Source organism: Lissotriton helveticus, chromosome 7, assembly GCF_964261635.1.
Source record: "Lissotriton helveticus chromosome 7, aLisHel1.1, whole genome shotgun sequence".
Classification (NCBI taxonomy): Eukaryota; Metazoa; Chordata; class Amphibia; order Caudata; family Salamandridae; genus Lissotriton; species Lissotriton helveticus.
In genome coordinates, this window is record NC_136068.1 from 1,295,818,533 (window position 1) to 1,295,840,937 (window position 22,405).

Sequence of the window (22,405 nt, forward strand, 5' to 3'; positions counted from 1 at the left end):
AGCGACTGGCAAGTCTTGGGAACATGATCAGAAGGAAGGCAAAGAATACAGACAGGATGGAAGTTTGTTTTAGCCTTCTTCTTGCCACAGGAAGGGCAAGAGTCAAAAAGAGAGGGCATATTTGACTGGAAAATTATGCTCAACTCTTTCAAAAATAGTAGAAAGGTACTTCAACAGCAAAAAGACGTCGAAGTAAAAGGTTTGTGACAAAAAATAAGTCATTTCCGACAGAAATTACTTCAAAAAAATGAGAGCTGAAGTTACCAGGGTCATGACAGATGGAGTCGGAAAGAACAACTGACCTAACTGTCACGCCTGAGGCATGATGGGAAGCTAGGGGTCATGACTGCCTTAAAGGGACGGTGCCAGTTTATTCTGTGTGTTTCTGTGGGTTAGCATTTCAGCTTTCTACACTGATGTTTCTACAACGCAGCCTATGTGCTGGCAATGTTCTTTCATTCCTCTGTGCAGGATTATGATTTCTGCTGTGCATTAAAACAGTTTTCAAATGTGTTTTCTTTCTCCCTGCTTTATTGGAATTGTATTTATGTGCAAGGGAAATTCTTACAACATTGCTCAGCGTTTCTAGCATTGTAAGATACATATATATATACATATATATATATATATATATATATATATATACACATATATACATATATATATATATATATATATATATATATATATATATATATATATATATATATATATATATATATATATATATATATATATATATATATATCCAAAACTCTTTGTCGCTCTGAACCCCTGCCGCTTGTAATGGAGGGCCCAGACGGGATAGCGAATCCCAAAGTCTTTCAAACTTAAATCCCAACGACGATAAAAGAATGGAATGTCCAGGCCAACTTCATGCAGATTTACGAGCTTTTTATTGTAGCTCCACTCAACGCGTTTCGAGATAAACTATCTCTTGGTCGCTACATATATGGTTTCCACATATATGTTTTATATGTTTCCGGGGTCCCGCGCATGGGTGGGAATATTTATGTGCTAATGACTGATGAGGATCCCCTGGAAGAGAATGGTGTGGTACAGGTGGTGGATGTGGTATTGTAGCTATGGTATGGGTATAGGTGAAGTTATAGTTTGTGGTATTGATAGTTTTACTGGTGGTATTGGCATTTGTCAAGTTGTGTTGGTGAGTGCTGGTGGGCCCCACCAGTGCTTATTTAGGGGGACTGGGACCCTTTCATGGGCGGTGGCCTGTTAAACAATTCCTTGGGTCAGCCTGGCTAGCTTTCACCTACCCAGTGAATAAAAGGTTAATTTACAAAATGTATCTCATGCAATATGGAAAGTGAAAATGGAGATATCTGGGATATGACTGTGAATTTACCCTCATACCTCTGAGCTGGAACAAGGATATCTGCTTTCATCTTTTTTCCTGGTCGTATTCAGGCAACAAGGTGTAAAACTGAAGAGAATAACTCTGGAAGTGAGTGCTGGACACAGAGAGCACTGAACAACTTATCCTGCCCATTCACCTTGTCCAGTGCTAATTTTTTGAAGCTGAAAAAAGTGGCATCTTTGCACTCCAAGAACTGGCCTCTCTTCTGGGGTGCAGGGTGTGTGGGATATACCTAACCTTTCCATAATGTGGATCATTAAATATACACACTGGACACAAATAAATATTAACAGCATACAGTGTTTAGTTGTATAGCGCTTTGAACACTTCAAAATACCGTGGATAATGAGAAAGAGCAGAGTAAAAGGAGAGAAGAAGGAGGAGGAGAGAAGAAGGAGAAAAAGGAAAGATGGAGGGTAAGTACATTAAAAGTCACATGATCATTCTAGTCTGCTCTTAGGAAGTATAGGGCGGCAGTAGAAAGAGATATACAAGAAAGGCTTATAGCAGGAGAGTATGAAAGGTAAGAAGGAACACCCCTTCAAAGCACTACAGTGCTCCGCGATCGAGCTGCAAGAAAGGAAGGGGTACATATACAAAGGAGCATTGGGGTTGGAGGTGAGGGGGTTAGTGAAATAGCAACTAGGACAGTTGGAAGGGAAGAAATGAATGGAAGATGTAGGAGTGTCGACGGAATCAAGAGATAAAGGCATCTTTGCACCACCAGGCTGATGTACAAACTCCATGACTCTGCCTTACCGCCACTCACTCATGAATGACGGCTACTGTACAGGTGCGAGTAATAATTGTACAGATTTTTCTGTGCCCTGAAGGATTAATAAAATTACTCTCAGACTGGATAATAACCTTGACCCTGGATGTATGTGAATGTGAGCTCTATTTTAGATGCCCCTGGCCCCTTATATGGCACATCTGACCTCTCTGGCTCTGTCCCATCTCATTATAGGATGAGGAGACCCTGGAGCAGAGGTCTGTGCCATGTTGAGCCCAAGATATTCTCCCTCAAATTAATTAGATACGCCAATGTGCTAGAAAAGTTATTCTTTATCTTAGAAATGTTTTTTAATCCTACGAGAACCTCCTAAGTGGAAGGTGGCTGCAATCTATGAATAATGCTAATAACTATTCAGTAAAGCAATATTTGATAGACTCAGGTTAGAAGGCTTTCAGTACAGTGGGACCAGAAAACAGATACTGTTTATGGGTATATCTAAGGCTCTGAATCCCAAACATTGTCTTTCGATGGCAATGCTGCATACAAGTACCACAACAATGGAAACAGGAAGGCGTCTTAGGCCGCAAGGATGCCCAGCCAGACTGCAGGCCTACAACTGCACTGCATGATTGCGCGATAACACTGACCACCACAGGTAAGTTCCCTGCATGGATGCACACTTGGGTGCCTCTGCCACAGTGAAAGAAAACAGCTCACTAAGGTCAGTCTGCTAAACAGACAAGGAAGCACAAGGCTCACCTTCTACTGCAGGGGGTGGAAGAGGAAACAAACCACAGGAAATGTTCGCATTCAAGTGGAACAATTCATATGTACCTGGAAAAATATATCTGGAGAAAATCAGAAAGGATTCCCAGCTATTCACCAGCTATGCAGTACAACATCTAATCCTCGAAGCTTCAAGGAGGGAGTGGCGCCCCGTATCTCTTTACCCGACTGGACAAAATCCATGTAATAGAATGAGGTGAATCGACAACATGTAGTCTATAGGTGCTTTCGATGTTGTTGGGCGTATGTGAACATAGCTACGTTAACAGAGATTACTGAGGGTTCCAAGCCTGATGTGGGAGAATAATTCAAGCAAGTGAATATTTGAGAGATCCAATGATGGGGAACTGGACAGTACAATTATTGTTAAGATAATCCCTTTATGACTGTGCATTATTAAAAGAGCCACATCTTGGCAGCGTGACCCAATAAACAAAAAATAAAATTCAACAATAACATTTTTTACTTTTCAACATGCTTTTAAAGGAATTATGAGATTTACATTGAAAAATAATGATCTGTGGCCGATCTTACAAGACCTTATTGTAAATGCCGTTGGATTCTTGGTAGGGCTGGTAATGGAGATACTGGCTCCGTCAGGATAACATGTTTTAAGTTTTCAAGTGATGAAACTATGGGGCTGGGGGCTGGGCCCATAGGGCGTTCTGGCAATGCTCTGCATAGTTTCTAAGCCAGCATTCTTTCCACCGCTTTCTTTCTAGTAGAAGTAATGTGAGCCACAATAATTGCAGAGTTGACTCTAAGCTTTTTCTCTCTTAAACACTACTGGTAGTTTTGTCATCGTGTGGATGGCAAGTCACAGAGTATCGCCAATGTAACAACTTAAATGTTTCTGTTTAGCAACTGAACACTGGCTAAAAACAAAAAGTAGATGTTTTTAAAACATAACTGTACTCGTATAACTACACGTTTAACAAAGTAAAAATAAAGGACAACTGAAGAACATTTTGTAAACATTATATTAATTCTTTGATTATAGGTCAATGCCCGTACTAGTTCTTGATTTAGCATATTTTCTTTTAAGCACCAACATGAAACATACCCTGCGGATTTCAAACATCAAAGCACGAGCAAGTTCAATAAAGCCACCTACCAAGTAGTGTGTCAGCTGCTGACAAGCATTAGTGATTGAGTAAAATGTATCTTCTGTGCAATGTTACAAGGAAAGGGAATGCAAAAAGGAGGGAACTGAGAACAGATACAGAAAATATAAATAAAATTAGATTAGTGCACATAGATTTCTTGCTTTAGGATAGTAATTCAGAAGTAGTGGTAAGAGTGTTTGCTCACTCTATAGCTGGCTTTGATTCAAATGGTATCCATATAACCAGTACAGTCACAATTGCAAGAGTCCTTATTCATCTTCTTTGGCTTACTTGTGGTGGAATGCTGAAGGGCTCCACCATTTAACTCTGCGATATCAATTTGTGCGCCTTTACAAGATGTCCTATGAGCCTTCGGAGCTTTAGCATATACATCATGACACCCATCTGCACAGAAACCTCCGAGACAGCAGTTCAAATCAGACTGCTGAAATCTTGTCTATCCTCTCAGAAACGTGGACCTCTTGAGAAACCAGAACACGCTCTGCTGAATGTTACTAAGCTAGCATTGCTGACCAAGCTTATTCTCAGAGCACTACTGAGTTTCATCTCTATACAGTCACACTATGTGATCCACGACCATTTAATTCTATATCATCTGAAAAGAAAAAAGTACAAGGTCCTGTAGTCTCATGCGAGTCCCTCATTTTCTTTGGCACCCATGTCATCTTAAACTCATCCTCTGGAAAAATCAACCCCAAATTAATATGCAAATTCAGATATTGCACCCACACGTGAATTCTTCCAACACTCCTAAAGCAGCAAGGCTCATCATCAATGTGTTTTACCTCAATCACACACAACCTATCCCGACAGTTCGCTAGTGCCTGTCGTTGAGGAAAGATGCAATTTTAAAGTTTTGCCATTGATCTACAACGACTCTGCATGATGAGGCCAACAACAACTTCATTCTCTGCACAAAACTGCGCCTCTTTTTTAGATTAGGATTGAACCCACCTTCGAATCCTTCTCTAAAGGCAGCGGACAAATTTGTGTTGCAGAAATATTCATTCTGGAATACGTAACCTAACTGGTGAGGCACACCTCAACCCTCTATCCATTTTGAAAAAACCTTGCTCGGTACTAGAGAGTTCGGTTAACTGTAGTGCTTCATCACCATACAATTCTGATCAAGTCCTCCTGCGGCTATGATGCTGATGTGACTTTGTGACTTACACATGTCCTCATCACTTTTAATTTCAAACTCTTCATTCAAGCACAGAATAGTACGATTAATTGAGCCAACTTCCTCAAAAAGACTGTTAACTCTATCTTCCACTCTCTGCATTGCCAGGCATCTTGCAGTTGCTCTCCACATACCTGCAGCTGTGGAAGGCAGTTCAGGAGCACTTGCCGTGGGAGGTTCCATGGGCCCTGGGTATGGGGGAGGAGGCGGGTGCATGTAGGACATAGCTCCATCCATCATCGGTGGACCAGGGTAAATTCCTGAATGATGGGAAAAAGAAAAATTCTGAGCTCAATTGTTTGATTACCGTGATAAAACAAAACCTTTGCTGTAACTCCTGATGGTGTTTTAAATACCAATTTCCCTTGGGACTGTATGAAGTGCTCATCTACAGCTAACATAGTGTAGTTTAGTGCCATTCAGGGTGTTTTAATTGCTACTAGAAAGGCCATCTTTAAAGTAAATGCCTTAATCGAAGAACCATGAATCAATTCCAATGCAGAATGCCAATTTAATTCTGCATTAAAGTCTCATACCCGAACTGAAGATACAGCTGATTCTTTTGATGCTGTCCAAAAGGAAGTTTCAGAGGTATTCTGAAGTGCATAATTAGATAAAAGATCCTTAATGTGTCACTGCTGGGTGGGTATGCTACTATGATAACACCATATTGCATCAGTGCAAGTACTTCACTACATTGTTATTACAACCAATAACAGATCGTACTAATGCCTCAAATATTTCAACCATTGCACAAGTAGCCACATTTGTGATCTCATGTGTAAATCTGCACACAATGCAAAACGAAAGGTGACCGATCTGCTATTAGAAGGATCCATCAGAACATAACATTTTACAAGTAAATATAACCGATTCTTGGTGCGAAAATATTGTTACATGAAAGTAAATTTCCTTCTCTAACTCAGAATTTGCCTGCTTGCCTATCAGTAAAACACACAGCAGCAGGCGGGACAGGAAAATACCCTTTGAAATACCCAAATACATTCTTGATGGGCAATCCCTCAAAAACATGGGTCTCGAAGTCACCTAGGTTGCCCTCTGTCTCATTTATTTTTTTCATGTCAAATGTGAAGACATCAAAAATATGATGCCTTAGGTGTCTTTACTAATCAGTGCTTTGATGTCAACTGGTAGCAGCACATGTCTCTAGCAGCACTGGGGGTAGAGGCAGCAGATTCCCTACGCTTGTTCTTTGGCTCAGATTAATCAGCAAAAGGCTCTCCTGAGGCTGGGTCTTTCACGACTCTCAAGCAATTTCACTCACCACGAATCAGTGTCCTCCTGGACTTATTTTGGCAAATGAGGGCATTCCTCCTCAGAACGTCAAAGGACCAAGGAGGCCAGGGGATAATTTTCCGAATTCTTTCGGCCACCTACATGAAACAGCAGCTGAGGAAAATCTTAAATATAGCAAGAATCCTCAAAAACACATTGAAAAGCTACAAATCACCAAAAGAAGCTCAATGGTGTAAAAAAATAATCATGCAATTTCTAAATGGAATAGCACAAAAAGAAAAGATTCCATTGGCAGTGTTCAGGAACCCTGTCACTAGAGTGGAAAATAACCTTCCAGTACATTTTAAAAAACATCCTTTCGATTTTAAAAAAAGGAAAGAAAAAACAGGAAAAGCTTCCCAAATCTTAGAGCCTCATGTTTTTTTAATAGATATCTTTTTTTTTTTTTTTTTTTTTTTTTAAATGCTCTGTCGTGAATTGTTTGGGACAATCAACACAGGCAGATATTTTCGGTGTTGATTATTAATAGTGAGGATCACATAACAATCACAAAGAGTACAGACTTGGAAAAAAACGTATGACAGTCAATGGTTAGTGTACTCAATTCTGAAACAAGCATTTACAATGCAACGGTCTCGCCTTTGCCAAAGTTAGAGCTATTGGCATTGTAAATGACAATTTTTTTTATTTATGTTTTGGTTTTGAAAACAGATAAATAAATGGCATTGTCATTTACAATGTCAATAGCTTCACACTGAACTATATACCCCTCTGTCACTGGAAGCACTGGAGATCATATCTGTGCTATATTCGGTCAGTGCATGGTCATGCCCGTAGTAGTACTTGGTCACTGCATGGACTGAGATCACACTGACCTATACTCCTTCCTTCGTCACTGCATGCACTGAAGATCATACCTGTGCTACATTCAGTCAGTGCTTAGTCGCTCCCGTGCTACTGCAGTTCGTCACTGCATGCACTGAGGTCTCACTCGTGCTATACTCCATCACTGCATGGACTGAACACCGAATCCGCCCGGATTCATTTGTCATTTAATGGAATAAGGGGCATACTCGGGCATGTGTATCCCTCATAATAATTGGGGGAAAAACACAATTATCGCACTTAGCCAACTCAACGGCGGTGGCCTCTGTGTCCCTGCACACAGCATGTCTATGCATGCATCACTGCTTGGGAATAAATACATAAACGGGCAAGAAATCTGCAGGGTATGACATGTGGGCGAGACAAAGAGGGTGGTATTTGTCTTGCGACAGAGCTCTCCATGGGTGGTGTGTCCTGCGAGGGAATCTGCAGCAGCGAGATCTCCATGGGAGATGGATCAGAGGGTGAGATCTACTCTGGGAAAGAGGTAAAGAAATGGGCATGTGGCACCCAGAGGAGATGTGCAGACGAGCAGAGGTGACGATCTGAGGACACCTCAGATGGACAGGGGGAGTGCTCCAGATCCGCAGAAGTAACGTGCACTGGGACAGAGTGCTACTGGGGGGGGGAGGGGAAAGAGATGTGCCCAGGGGAGATGTGGGGGGCGCTGCGGTGAGGGGAGGGCTCGCTGGAGGCTATCCTCACTGCAGAGGTGTCACGGGAAATGCTGTGGTGGGAGTAGCATAGAACACAGTCTCGTCTCTCTCCGCAGTGACCAAAACTCTCAAGTGCGGTGTCACTGGCGTGAGAGGGCATCAGTTCACTGCAGTGAGGGCAGTAAAGAGTAATTACAGTGCAGTGAAGGCCGCCGCAGTGTGGCACTGATGTAACGGTAGGCGCGCCCAGTGTGATGCAGTAAGAGACAGCATCCTGTGGACAGTGACTGCAACAAGAGCGCACATGAAGCCGTCACTGAAGTAAAGACCGCTGTCACTGTGCGCAGACTACAGCAGGGGCTCTCGGTGTGATGGACTGGAGTAAGTGCAGCTCTCGGTGTGACGTCCCTGCAGTAAGGGACACAATCGTGTGCGCAGTGACAGCAGCAGGGGCTAGCTCCCAGTGTGATGGGCCTTGAGTGAGCGCAGCTCGCAGTGTGCTCGTGTTGCAGTAAAAGGTAGCTCCCGGTATAATATTGCCGGGGTAAGACTAGCTCCCAGTGTGGGTTACTAGCACCGGGTGTGACCTCACTGCATTAAAGGCTAGCTCCCTTGCGCGGTCACTGCAGTATGGCCAGTCTCTGGCGCTGGTCACATTATAAAGAAATAGTGCAGTCAAAGAGGTAGGAGTCCCAAACGTGCTGTCACTTCTCGGGGGTGGGGGGGGGAAGTTTGTTCTCAGCCTAGTGGTACCAACATGAGCCAAGCTTCAAGTGCAATATCAAATCGTGGCCCGATGCAAATCTGATGTAACTAATAATTACATCTACCAGTGCGCTGTCACTGCAGTGGGGACAGTCGGTTTCCAGTGCGCTGTCCCTGCAGTAGGGACAGTCTGTTTCCAGTGCGCCGTCACTGCAGTAGGGACTGTCGGTTTCCAGTGCGCCGTCACTGCAAAGAGCGGGACGAGGAACAGGGGGGTTGGGGGCCGAAAAAGCGAGCGGGACGAGGAACAGGGGTGTGGGGGGCTTAAAAAGCGAGCGGGCGAGGAACAGGGGGCTGGGGGGACGAAAAGCGAGCAGGACGAGGAACAGGGGGCTGGGGGGACGAAAAGCGAGCAGAACGAGGAACAGGGGATGGGGGGGCCGAAGAAGCGAGCGGGACGAGGAACAGGGGGGCCGAAAAGCAAGCAGCGAGCAGAACGAGGAACAGGGGGGCCGAAAAGCAAGCACTCACCGGCTGGGGCGGAGGACTCGGCGACTTCTTCCGGCAGCGGTCGGGCAGAAATGTCATACGAAAAGCACCGCCATTTTCGCATTTTGCAGTTGAGTTACGGATGAAGTCACAGAGTTAAAAACTGCAAAAAACACGCCCCCGAATTGAAAAAGTCGGGGCTTGAGCTGAGTGGCGCCCCTCTCCTCCAATGGCTGGCCAGCATTTACGAGGCCAGCCAATGGAGAAGAGGGGCGGGTTTAAGCCCCATTCTCTGAAAACATCAGTTTCTCCCAGTGAGGCTGCGCAAGCGCAGCCTTCGCTAGGCGAAACCTAAAAAGGAACACAAATTGTTCTTTGTGGAGCAGACATTCCTTCCAATCCCGTGCTCACAACCTAATGAGAGAGCCCTAGAAAAGTGTGCGAACTCTCAATATTATTAAAGAGTCATTTAAAAGATGTTCCTTGATTTTCCTGCTCCACCTCCTCCACAGCCTTATATTGTGACCCTTAATTCATCTATCTCTCCACTTTCAAGCTCGTACTGAGATTAGGACTTTAGGTTTCCCTACCCTGAAAAATACAATCTCTCGTTCTCGGTTTATCCCTCATAGAAACTTTAAGGACTTCACCACATCCCCCCCTGCACTTACTTCCAACAGTGCACAAACCCACACATTGTCATCCATATTATTTTGTGACTGATAGTTTGCATAAACTAGTGATCATTTTAGCTGCCTATGTGTGAAATTTCGACATTCAGACTTTTACCATGAAGAGATGTGTCATCTAAAATTGAACCCTGATATTGTAGAGCTCCTAGAAATGGGCAAGAGTCCATTAATTATAAATCCGAAGTACTGCAAGTCTTCTTTCTGTTGCTACAGAAATCTTGGAGAAGCAAAACAGGCAGATTTTACTTGCAGTGTCCTCCGCATGCTCAAACCATGCGCTCCAAAGCCTTTTAGGTGCCAGAGATCCCTTGGCTAAAAGGCCAGTGGCAGCCAGCTAGGCGACCTAAGCGCGATTTTAAGCGCTGGACCACAGTCCAGGTCACACTAAGCTAATTGAGGCCTAGAACCAGAACTTCAGGACCAGGTGGAGTGCTCATTCATGATATGTCAGTCCTCTCAGAAATCAGATAAAGGGACATGAGCCGTTCCCCGAGCTATGACTCACTTCACATCTGTGACCACAGAGATAAATGTATCAATCAGAGGGAGGCTGCGTGAGAGTCCCAGCTCTAGGCACTATGGAGCAGGTGGGGTCAGTTTCTTTCCTTTAATGGGCACTCTCTGGCCTTCCCAAGTATTCGTCAATAAGCATACAATGATCTCTTATGTTCGAAGAGAATGCAAGTTTAACCCTACCCACTTCAGCTTCCCCGGAGGTTTCCTCACTCCCAAAGATGGCTTCCAAAATTCCAGTACTGTTTGGTCTAGTGAGACACTAATGTTTTTGGAAATACCACTCCATCCACAAGGCTGTTTCTTCCTCATTCCCTTAATCTTTTCCAGCGATATCTTTAACATTTCTCCCCGCCCCCTCAAGCTTTGGGGGGGAATAAGGGGGTGTAAAGTGCCACACAGATACCAAAAATATCATACCTTACCCATTCTGTGTAAAATGTCAAAACCCAGCAGACTACTCAAACATTTGCACCCCATTTCGGCGGTGAATACCAATCCCAGTTCAGGTCCAGGTCACTCACTTCTACGTCCTTATAAAATTACTCGGATACTTTTGTATTATCCATATTTGCATGGTGTGCCTTAAGGCATCAAATGTTTTGCTGTTGCTTAGCATTTTCAATGTACTTCATAAATAAGTTACTAACCAACCGTTAGGATTAGTTACTTACCTGTAATCCTAGTTCTCTTCCAGGGGTATCCTCATTAAAGTCATAAGCATTAGAATATTCCCGCCCATGCACGGGACCGGTCCCGCGCATGGACGGGAATATTCTAATGCTTATGACTATTGATGAGGATCCCCTGGAAGAGAAGGATTAGTTACTTACCTGTAATCCTAGTTCTCTTCCAGGGATATCCTCATCAAAGTCATAAGCATTAGAATATTCCCACCCATGCGCGGGACCGGTCCCGCACATGGGCGGGAATATTCTAATGCTTAAGACTATTGATGAGGATCCCCTGGAAGAGAACTATCTTTCTGGTGATTAGATACCATAAGCAGTACCTCCCTATGTGGTGAGCCAGTTAACTAGTTCAAACTAAAAAGTCCTGCAGAACTGAGTAGGCAAAATGCCCCTCTTGACGGAACTGAATGTCGAGGCAGCAGTGCTTTGTGTATTGATGCCCACATTGCCACCTGACAAATGTCCTGGAAAGGTACTCCGTGTGCTATTGCAGTGCTAGCAGCCTCGGCGCTGTTGGAATGAGCCCCTAAGGCTGATTCTTCGCCAGTGAGTAGAACATCTTTATACATTTATTTATTTATTTTAAAAGTTTTATATAGCGCTGGGTAGACCCAGAGGTATCAGAGCGTTTTACAGGAGTATCAGACCATAATTGCAGGTTACATTGCTACAAAGTTACACAGTTATTAGAGCCTGGCAACATAGTGACAAGTAAGGTCGAGACAAACAAAAAGGACATATACGTAAGGGTAAAAGCAGGCAAGGAGAGAGATTCAGGGGAGGAGGGGGTAAGAGCAGGGGAGGTAGACAGAGAATGAAGGAGGGGAGGGGTAGACGAGTCAGAGCTGCGTCCAAAGTCCAGTAAGCTATGATCCCAGGGGAAGTGGTATCATTTCCCCATCTCTGTTGCGAGAGGCTCCCTATACGCAGTGGACTCTCTCAGAGGGGTCTCTGAGACTCCAAGGCCTACATACTGGATCCTTCCACAAAAAATAGAGAGGGAGTGCTTTGGCAAGGGGTGCCATACCATACTTCAACTGTGAGTGGCTCCCTAGGCGCTGTGGACTCTCTCAGCGGGTTCGCTGAGACTCCAGAGTAGAAATATTGGATCTTTCCCCAACAAGGGGAGAAGGAGTGCTTAGTCAAAGGGCACAAAAGGACAGGGGGCTAGGCGGTGTAGCGGGCAAGGGGAAAGTTTCAGGTGAGAAGGGATAGGAGTAAAGGAAGTAGGACAAAGAAAGAGTGCTAAATGGGAACAGATAGATAGATAGGAGACAAGGAAAAAAGCAGAGTTACATAAATACGATGGGGGGCGGGAATGGGTGGACGAGACAGGGAGATGGGGAGAAAAACTGTGCCTAAAGTCTGGCTGGGTAGGTGACGGTCAGGGGATGAACTAAGGCCGATCTCCTCAATAGCTGAACAGAGCAGCTCCACCGTGCGTCGGACATAGTGTTTGGACTCCGCTGTCAGGATGGAGATCAGGAGTACTTAGTGATTGTTAGATTTTGGGGGAGGGGGCGGAGAAACCATGGACCGAATGAATTCCAGACGCCATCTTGAGGTCAGGCACAGTTGTGGTAGGATTATTAGGAACATTTCAGCTGAGGGAAAAAAAAGTTACAACTGGCGGCAATGTCGCTGTGGCGCCCACAGCGGCAGATCTTCCTCCTCTTCACCTGTGCCAAGCCAATAGGGACACTTACGTTGCAGCAGGATAACCCTCTAGGTAAGGGGTTAGCGATATTGCTTGTGGCTGCGGGCAGCTTCTCATCTTCAGATTACGCCAGGCCAAAACCGCAACACTAGGGGGCCACCATGTTGGCGATGGAGTAGCCCCGGTGGTCAGATAATGCTCAAATGGAGGAGCGGGCCGGGGAGGAGGTGAGAAAACCAAAGTCCAAGGGATGCTCTCAATCCGACATGGGGCTGTGTAACAAGAGCGTGTAGCAATAGCGAAATGACTAGTCTCCCCAGTTTTACCACAAGACCTGTGTGCACCCTCCACAGCATCTCGCAGAAACCAGCAGGCTCCAGAGCGGCAAGTCCACATCTTCCCTCAGCAAGCGCATCGCCCGGGGGGTGGGGGTGGCAACATGGGGCGGGGGCTATCCAGCGGCCCACCGACCGTCAGTTACTGACTCCTAACCACCCATAGAGTAAGGACTGCTCTTTTCTCTCAGTGCGCTCAAGAATACTTACTTTCACCTCACGTCGAGTAATATGGAACAAACTCTAATACAGTGTAAACAGGACACACCCCCTTACTTCCCACAGTTTAATAAGGTGGAAGCGATGTAATGCTTATGCATGACTCATCCCCGGGGCAGTCTCAGTGTCACAAGGCGATTCTCGGCAAAAGATGGAGGCCAAACTCTGATAGTGTAGCCTACCCCCCCCCCCCCAAGCGCCGTAGATCGGGCAATCACAGGGTCCCTGGCCTCCCGGCTGATCTTCCACCACGACAATTAAGTCCCCGGGCACCACACCACCCGAGTCGGATATACGCCAGACCCCTCACCGGCTCAATATTGGATTGTCCAATGGGCCACCAAGATTTTTTGGGAGATAGTCTGCTTTTGCACTGCCGCCTTCTTTGCCCTAGAGAAACCCATAAAGAGCTGATTGTTCACCTGATGTTCTTTGGTGTGATAAATATAAAAGCTTATTGTGCCCTACGGGTCCAAATGATGAAGGAGGAAAAGAGCCTAAGAGTGATGAGGAGGGCCGAAGAATGCCGGAAGAGTTAAAGGCTGTCTGATTTGACATGGGCCGACCACATTAGGCTGAAAGGAAGCTTGGGTCCTCAACGCCAACTTTTGTGAGGAATGAAGCACAATGGCAGGTTGACGAAAAGGAAAGAGCCTGCAGTTCGCTCACAGGCCTCGTCAAGGTTATGGCAATGAGAAAAAGCATTGTCAACATTTTCAAGATTTAAAATAGGGTGAAGGCCTCTATCCTTCTTTGGCACTGCGAATGGATGTTGCGGAAGTAACACTAAGGGCCGACCTCTGAGGCCAGAACCCTCTCTATTGCCCCTTTGCCCAAAACGACCTGGACTTACTGCTACAAGATGGACATTTTGTCCCCAGTCAGCCGCCCCGATGGTAGTGGAATGTGTGTCGGGGTTGAAAGAATGATGTACACTGTGGAGAGCCCACTTGTCTGCAGTGATGACCTGCCACTCTTGGAGTATATATCAGATTCTGCCTCCAACACTCTAAGGCAGTTTTGCAGCTGCAGGAGTGGTGGGAGACTTAGATACACATTGTCGCTGCTGTTGTGGGTGTTTGTGAACTGCGGACTAGGTCAAGAAAGTGTTGGAAAGCCTGCAGGAGGGGTTTGGCGTTAGCAAAATGGAAAACCTTGACCATAGTCACAGAGAGGGTGAAATTGCTGGTGCAATTGTCTGGAATCAGGTAATGTACTGTGGGTTGGTTGGTTTTCTGTACACCGTTCCAGGGCTGAATCAGCAATGTTGCCAATCAAATGGCATGTCCATTAAGGATGAATTGACATCCCTGCAAAAGTCCACAAACCTCATCAAAGTGTGGCGCCGAAGTGCCATATTTGTAGCCATCACTGACCTAGGAAGCCAGTTGTGTTCGAGCTAGAGCAGATCACAAATTTTGCTGCGTGGTGCCCATCCTGGATAGCTTTGGTTAGGGACCGTGGCAGGTCACCCTGGAACTGGCGGTAAAACTTGGGACACCGTTCCCTATAGGAGTATCAGCAGACTAGAAGACAGCCGACGTTTACTCAGTGCAGAGTAAGGCTCAGAGGAAAAAATACACTTGCAAAATGTTTCTATTTTCTATGTCTCTTGATCAGGTGGAGTAGCAGTGAAGGTGTTGGGATTAACTTTACTGGTGCACACGTCTCCTCCAAAATCTCTCCTGTAGGGTGTTGTGTAACAAAGGCTGCGTTGCTTGGTGCTGAATGATGACTTCGAGCGACCTGCCTGTTAACTGGAAAGCGGATCCTTGGGGCCCAAATTTGTGAGGGGCTGTCCCAGACATGTGTTCGCGACAGTCCCTACACTGCTTGATCCCAGTCGTTTAGGGGGGAGTATGTTGATGGGAAGTCGCACAACAGGTCCTATCAGCATGCATGAGTCTTACGGTTTTCAGATCCAGTCTGACATCTGGTGAATATTCATAAGGTGGGAAATCTACAGTTAGAAGTCTCCAAAAAAAAGAAATACTTCACATGAGGTAAAATGGAACATTAATTAGGCTTTTCTAAACAGTCCTCATTCATAATGTGTTCTAGTTGTAGTCTAGGTTACTTCTATGCAGTATCATAAACTGTATCGAGACTATGAGAAGCAATCAAATTAGCACCACAAAACCAACCACACAATTAAGATCACAATGAACTCAGTTTACCACCTTCCTTCTCTGCCCAACTCTCAGCCATTGCTTATTTTAACAGTTTAACATCCTTCAGCATGGAATGGTGTGAACGATTTCAGTGACGATTACATTTGTCAGATTAACTGTTCTACCGTGATCCGTTCCACTGACTTACCACTAAAACGTAACCATTTCATAGTGTCAGGAATGCATTTCCCCTTACAAAATGGCTAGTTCTCAATTTTCAAGCATTAGGACAATCCCTTTATTTAAAAGTACAGATCACCTTTCGGATAATGTTTCCTCACCTGTTGGGGGAGAAGCATATGGGTACCCAGCAGGAGGGGGTGGGTATATGCCATTGGCATCTGGAGGTGAGAAAGGATAGGCTCCGTTCGGCATAAAAGAGTACCCATACGCTCCACTGGGGTTTTCACCTCTAGAAGCTGGAATAAAAAGAGAAGAAAAAAAAGATCTAACTACTACTTTTATCAGCAGGTTTATTTGAAGAAGTTGTGAGACAGATGACTACAGCAAACCAAAAAGTTATGTCTGCAACGTGATGGGAAAATATGTCCTGTCCTCAAGAGAGCAGCACTCGGAGCAGACATTTCCACCCACACATGCTATGGGGAAGTCATTCAGCCATGCAGAGATCACAAGCTGGTCCAGAAAGAAGCTTCCTTCCCTCAGCCAGATTGACAGTTGATATGAGAGCACAGGCAGATTTCAGGCAGACAGCGTAGAGACTACATACATATCTGACCGTTTCAAACTAAAGTCAACTGTGCCAACACAAATTGGATATAGCTTAAAAAAACAGCACAGCTCAGGTGCATCAGCAGTTGTGTGAGAAAAAACTTGTACCAATCGTACTTTTGTACACTGCGGCATATAAAGGGCTCTGTCCAGCTACCTTCATTTCCTACAGTCTCCCCTACTGCCCAATGCTTTATCTAGCTGTCACTTACCTTGCGAAGCCACCTGTAGCATCCGCTGTCCAAACTCAATGGCACCGCCTGCAGAAAATACCAACTTGAAGGTTGCTGATCCTTCCCAGCCTCCTGTGAAAGAAGACAGAAATAAAAGCAAGCAATGAAAAGAAGGGATATGGTTCACCTATTTACAACAATTCAATAAGATGATACAACCTACATGTGTAACGAGTGTAGGTAGGCAAGCATTTAAATCACAAACATGTCTCAAGCCAAAGTAAACACACCACGTGCAAAAACCCTCTCCTTCCTAACCTCAGACAACCCAGGGCCAGGGCCCAATCTCGAATATGTGAAACAGGCAAGTCCCTAAGGAATAAGGGTTGCCAATCCTGCCACTTCTCCTTCAAGGGTGAAATAGTGGCAACCGACCCAGAAGTGATTCTGAAGTAAGTCTAATGCGCTCAATGCACATACCTTGTCTTATGGTTCTCATAGATGAGGTGCTGCATGCCTATTCAGGAATTCACAAAACAAAGTTCAGGTGTTGATTTAAACACCTATTATCAAAGAAATCCCTGCCCTTCCATGCATATAGATATTTATATAGCCGGCCATCGAAGAGAGGCGAAACTGCGAATTACCATGGCTAGCTGTAGATAGACTGAATGTGCATGATTTTAACTCCATATTTCAATGCTACCCCTCACCACTGCATATTTTCCTCTTATGCTTTTAACAATAGCTATTCCTCTTAGAATCAGACAGACAGAATTGAGGAGGGTCTGAGTCAGTATAGAAAAAATACTTTCCATGGCGGCTCCTGACCATCCTATAATAAAAAGGGGAACCTTTAGCTGACTCAACCAAGAGGTTAGTGATTCATAGAAATGGAGTGTGGAAATATAAGTGTACACACTGTTGAGATAATCACGAGATTGGGTGTCCGCTGTGAAGTCAGAATTTATTTGCCAGATTTTCAATTGATTTTCATGGTTAATTTTTCTACTGTACTCGCAGACCAACCACCTGCTGCACAAAACTTCCGATTGCCAATTTTCAGTATGCAGAAAGGAAAAGAAAATTGTCTGTTGCCAAGGCAAGATCTACACCCATACAAATAAGATGTTCCAAATCATAAACATGGTTGATGCAGTTTTTTCCATCAAGGCACGCACTCTAAGAAAATGCATTGAAGTGCAAGTTCAGCTTACATCACCGTCAGTGGTTTCAATTTAAAACGTGTGCACATTAAAAAAAAAACATTTTTATTCAGATTTATAGAGTGCCTTATCACCCAGGGGTCTCTAAGCGCTTGTCAGAGGGCATACACTGGTTCAGTGGAAGAGCAAGGAGCTGCTAGGACATACCCTAGGCCTCCCAAAAGAGTATAGTTTTAAGCTTCTTCCTGAAGGGTAGAAGGTTCGATTCCTTGCGCAAGTTCACTGGCAAATTATTCCAGGCCACAGGAATTGCATTGGAAAAAGCTCGCCCTCCCATGGCAGCTAATTTAAAGCGAGGGCAGACCAAGAGGGTGGCATCTGCTGATCGAAGGGTCCTACCAGGAACGTAGAGGACTAAGCGTTCCTTGATATACTTTGGGGCTTGTCCATGCAGGGCTTTATGAGTGGTAAAGAGGCCCTTGAAAATGATTCTCTGCCTAATTGGGAGCCAATGGAGCTCACGTAGCAGTGGTGTAACGTGTGCTCACCTAGGTTTTTTTTAAATTAATCTTGCCGCGTCGTTCATGACTATTTGTAATCTGGCCAGCAGTTGTTGAGGGAGGCCAGCATACAACGAGTTGCCATAATCCAGGCGCGACAAGATCATAGCTGATTCTGACCGTCTAACGGTAGCCAGGGTTAGAAGTCGTGATATTTTCCGCGATTGTCTTAGTAGACCTACGCAAGTACCGACAACTGAGGAGACTTGTTTTGCCATTGAAAGTTTGGCATCTATATGAATGCCCAAACTTTTCACAGCCACCGCTGGTTCTAGAGAGGGCCCTAGCTCTTTACGCCAAAGAAGGTCATTCCAAGGGCTGGATGTTGTTGTGATCTCCAGCACCTCTTTTTTGTCCGGGTTTATCTTTAGTGAATTTGCTGACATCCAATTAACCGTAAATTTTTGTATATTTTGTAACCAAGCATATGTTGAGGGTGAATTGTCAATTTGGATAATAATTTGAGTATCATCAGCATAGTTGTACAGCCTGCACTCCATCTGATTTAATGCGGAGATCAAAGGTTGCAAATAGGCAGTAAATAGAAGAGGTGAAACTGCAGAGCCTTGAGGCACTCCACATGAGAGACCTGCTGGGTTGGATACCAAGTTTGCCAGTTGGACTCTCTGAGAACGGTTTTTAAGAAATTAAGTTAACCAGGCATGCGCGGTGCCCTGAATGCCGAGGTCCCCCAACCGCGACAATAACTGGTCATGATTGACCGTGTTGAATGCCGCGGAGAGGTCTAACAGCACCAGGGCACACAGAGTCTTTTTGTCTGCCCTGATTCTCAGATCATCCAGCCCGGAATGCATAACCAATTCAGTGCTGTGATGGGCCCTAAAGCCGGCCTGATTTGGTTCTAGCAGGTGGTTATTTTCGAGATGGTGAGAGAGGTGTGGAAGGACATGCTGTTCAATTACTTTGGCTAGATAAGGCAGCTGTGATATAGGCCTAAAGTTTTTCAAGATCTTAGTATCTGCACCAGGCTTCTTCAGAAGCGGAATCAGGCGAGCCTCCTTAAAATCAGTGAGGACCTGTCCTGTTTCCAGGGAACTATTAAGGAGAGATAATACATCATCCTCTATTCCTGGCAGGGCTAGTTTAAATATCCTGGGAGGACAAGGGTCCGCTGGTGACCCTGATTTCACTCGCTCCATCAGGCCTGCCAAAGTCTCTTTTGTAAGTAGGGGTAGCGTACTAAGAGGACGGACAATCAAAGTAGGTGTCAGGGAGGGGCTTTCAGGGCAGCTAAGGCTCGGGGTATGGTGGATTTCAGTCAAGAGATCCGATATTTTATTAGTAAAGAAGGCCTGAAATTTGTAACAGTCTTCTTGAGTAAAGGAAAGATTCTGCTGCTTGTTTTTCCTCAGCTCGGTCAAGACCTTGACGGTTTCTTTCTGGGGATTACTTGCCGCAGAAATTCTGCCCTCAAAGAATTTAGCTTTCCTAGAGATGATCGCCAATTTATAGGTGGCAAATGCCAGTGTATATGTGGCCCGGGCACTGGGTTCATACTCTTTGCGCCAAGCTCTCTCGCACTTGTGCAGAGATCGTTTCAGTAGCCTAAGAGCATTGTTGAACCATGGGGCCCCTTTACCCTTGTCTGCGATTTTCACCCAGCGTGCAGGTGCTATTGCATCAATAGCTTTTTTGAGCTTGAATGTAAGATTGAGGCTAGTAGTTTTTTTTTAGGATGGCTACTAGATCATCTGCTCGGATCTTATTCCAACTTCTTAGAACTTTCCAACCTAGTGATGGATTTTCCACTCGCCCTGGGAATATGAGTTGACCATGCAAAAGGTGGTGATCTGACCACGAGCAGGGAGAGATGGTAATTGGACTAGACATGGGGCAGCTGTCTAGATTAGGTCCAGTGTATGACCTTTCTCGTGTGTCGGGCCCACCACCCGTTGACCAAGATCTAGCGATGTCATGGCCTCATCTAACTGCTTTGCCTGGCAGTCTTTATGAGTTTTCTCCCAATGGAAGTTAAAGTCTCCCATTACCACCAGTGCTTCATATCGTGATCGAAGGTCATGGACTAGTTCCAGAAAAGTTTCAACAAAGCCTGGTGTTGTACGTGGGGGACGGTAGACTAGGAGTATTACCAGACAGTCAGTGGTGGAACAAAACTTGACCCCTAGTACATCCACACCCTCAAGACTTTCTGAGCAGATGGTTTCTGTTTTGAGGGAGCGGTTATAAAGAAAAGCTACCCCTCCCCCCTTCATACTACCCGTCCGGTTTTCATGGATGGCTGCAAAATTCAATGGCAATGATGCGACCAAATCTGGAGTAGAGGAGTCCTCAAGCCAGGTTTCGGTGACCCCTAGAATATCAAGTTCACCATCCTGAAGTAACGTAAAAACCTCAAGCTTGGGTTTTTGGAGAGAGCGTGTATTAAGAAGTCCAAAACTGTGCCTATGTGGCGTTACCTTTTTGTCGGATTTATGTTGGCCTTGCGTTCGGGTGCATTAGGTGGTGATTTTAGCAACCCTTCGCGTCGTAGCCTCGTGGTGGTTTGATGACCTAGGTGCAGGGCACCCGGGTTCATTGACATGAGTTCATTCCTGGTATACGGGATGTAAGGGCCAGGGGTCTTGGCCCCTGGTCCCGGCTGGGCTCGGACGGACGCTGACGGGTTTGCCTCTGGCGCGCCCGCTGCGCACGCACGCTTGCATTGCCTGACTTAAGTAGGCAGCAAGCGTGGAAGCGCCTCGCCGCTAGTGCGCTCACAAAGATGGTGCCCGAAAATGGCAAGTCCTCCCCCAAGATGGCGCTGAAGCGAGAAGATGCAGTATGTAGCCCTGCTCAAGCAGCAGGTGAAAATCGTATTTTATGGTGCAAGTAAGAGAGAGCAGGAATAGTAAACAATTTAAAAACAGTTTTAAAACAGCACAATGTTTGAATTAGCAGCAGCGTGCTGCCAACACAATTCCCCAGCAACTGAGACAGGCACAGCAACGCTGTCCCGCACCTCCAATCTATCACTAATCCAGTAAATACCTTACTCTTTGTTATTTGCAAAATGTAACAAGTTGTGACTATTGATAACACCCCCAGAATGCTCCTTGATGATATGTAAATACATGAATTAGAATAGACAAGATTCAGGATTGTTTTCAAAATGAAATTTACTGAAATATCTGGTATTTGATTTAAACATAAATAAATGAACGAGAGCTAAAGTCAGTTTTGGTAAACTATCATGCAATTTTTTAAGGGCAACTTTAAACGCCATTTCTAAGACAATTTAAATAAACAGGGTTAAAGTATGCCAATATTTTTTTTTCAAGTGGAGAATCAGTGTAAAGCATTAAGGGCAAAATAATGGGAACATAAAAAAAATAATTTGGGACCGTATTCTTAAAGAAAGTCACAAAAGTTTAGAGTAGTTTCTGGCTTAGTATTGAAGATTAATTACTTTGTTATTCACAGGAGTAACTAAAATAGGCCGTCATACCATATCCCTAGCAAACGTTTGTGAATTCTATTTTCCCTGGAGAAAATTTACATATGCATAATTGCCCCTGCAAAAACACTAAAGAGCAAATACAAATTATGTGCTACATTTCATTTGTTTTGCTGCTATTCTGAGACCACAAGTATGCCTGCTTGGTTTCATGGCTCGAGCCAAACAAGCATTTGCAATGCAATAGGCCTCGCATTAGGAAAGTGTGAGCTATTGGTATTGTAAATGACAATTTTTTTTAATATGTGTTGGCTTTGAAAATATATAAATTAATAGCATTGTTATTCACAAAGCCAATAGCTTACACTTTCCTAATGAGAGTCCTATTGGCTATGGCAATGCTTGTTGTTAGCGAGCAAGGACAGTGCTGTTGTGGTGCTGAGTGATGATGTGGTTGGGCTGAGTGATGTGGTGGTGTCCCAGAGTGAAGTGGTGGTGCCCCTGAGTGGTGCCCCAGAGTGATGTGGTGGTGCCCCTGAGAGATGTGGTGGTGTCCCCGAGTGATGTGGTGGTGTCCCCGAGTGATGTGGCGGTGTCCCCGAGTGATGTGGCGGTGTCCCCGAGTGATGTGGTGGTGTCCCCGAGTGATGTGGTGGTGTCCCCGAGTGATGTGGTGGTGTCCCCGAGTGATGTGGTGGTGTCCCCGAGTGATGTGGTGGTGTTCCCGAGTGATGTGGTGGTGTCCCTGAGTGATGTGGTGGTGTCCCTGAGTGATGTGGTGGTGTCCCTGAGTGATGTGGTGGTGTCCCTGAGTTGTGTTGGCTTTGAAAATATATAAATTATTAGCATTGTTATTCACAAAGCCAATAGCGTACACTTTC

General features: G+C 45.0%; 1 protein-coding gene across 2 annotated transcripts in view; it reads right to left on the minus strand.

Moving 5' to 3' along the window:
* Window positions 1-22,405, minus strand: part of WBP2 (WW domain binding protein 2) — a 201,195-nt gene that overhangs the window by 90,695 nt on the left and 88,095 nt on the right. For both annotated transcript variants that reach the window (XM_078654555.1, XM_078654554.1), the window contains exons 4-6: window positions 16,423-16,515; window positions 15,760-15,897; window positions 5,342-5,467 (exon numbers count right to left, since the gene is read on the minus strand). In XM_078654555.1, coding sequence (XP_078510681.1) covers window positions 5,342-5,467; window positions 15,760-15,897; window positions 16,423-16,515 — 357 coding nt within the window. The remainder of the gene's footprint in view (window positions 1-5,341; window positions 5,468-15,759; window positions 15,898-16,422; window positions 16,516-22,405) is intronic.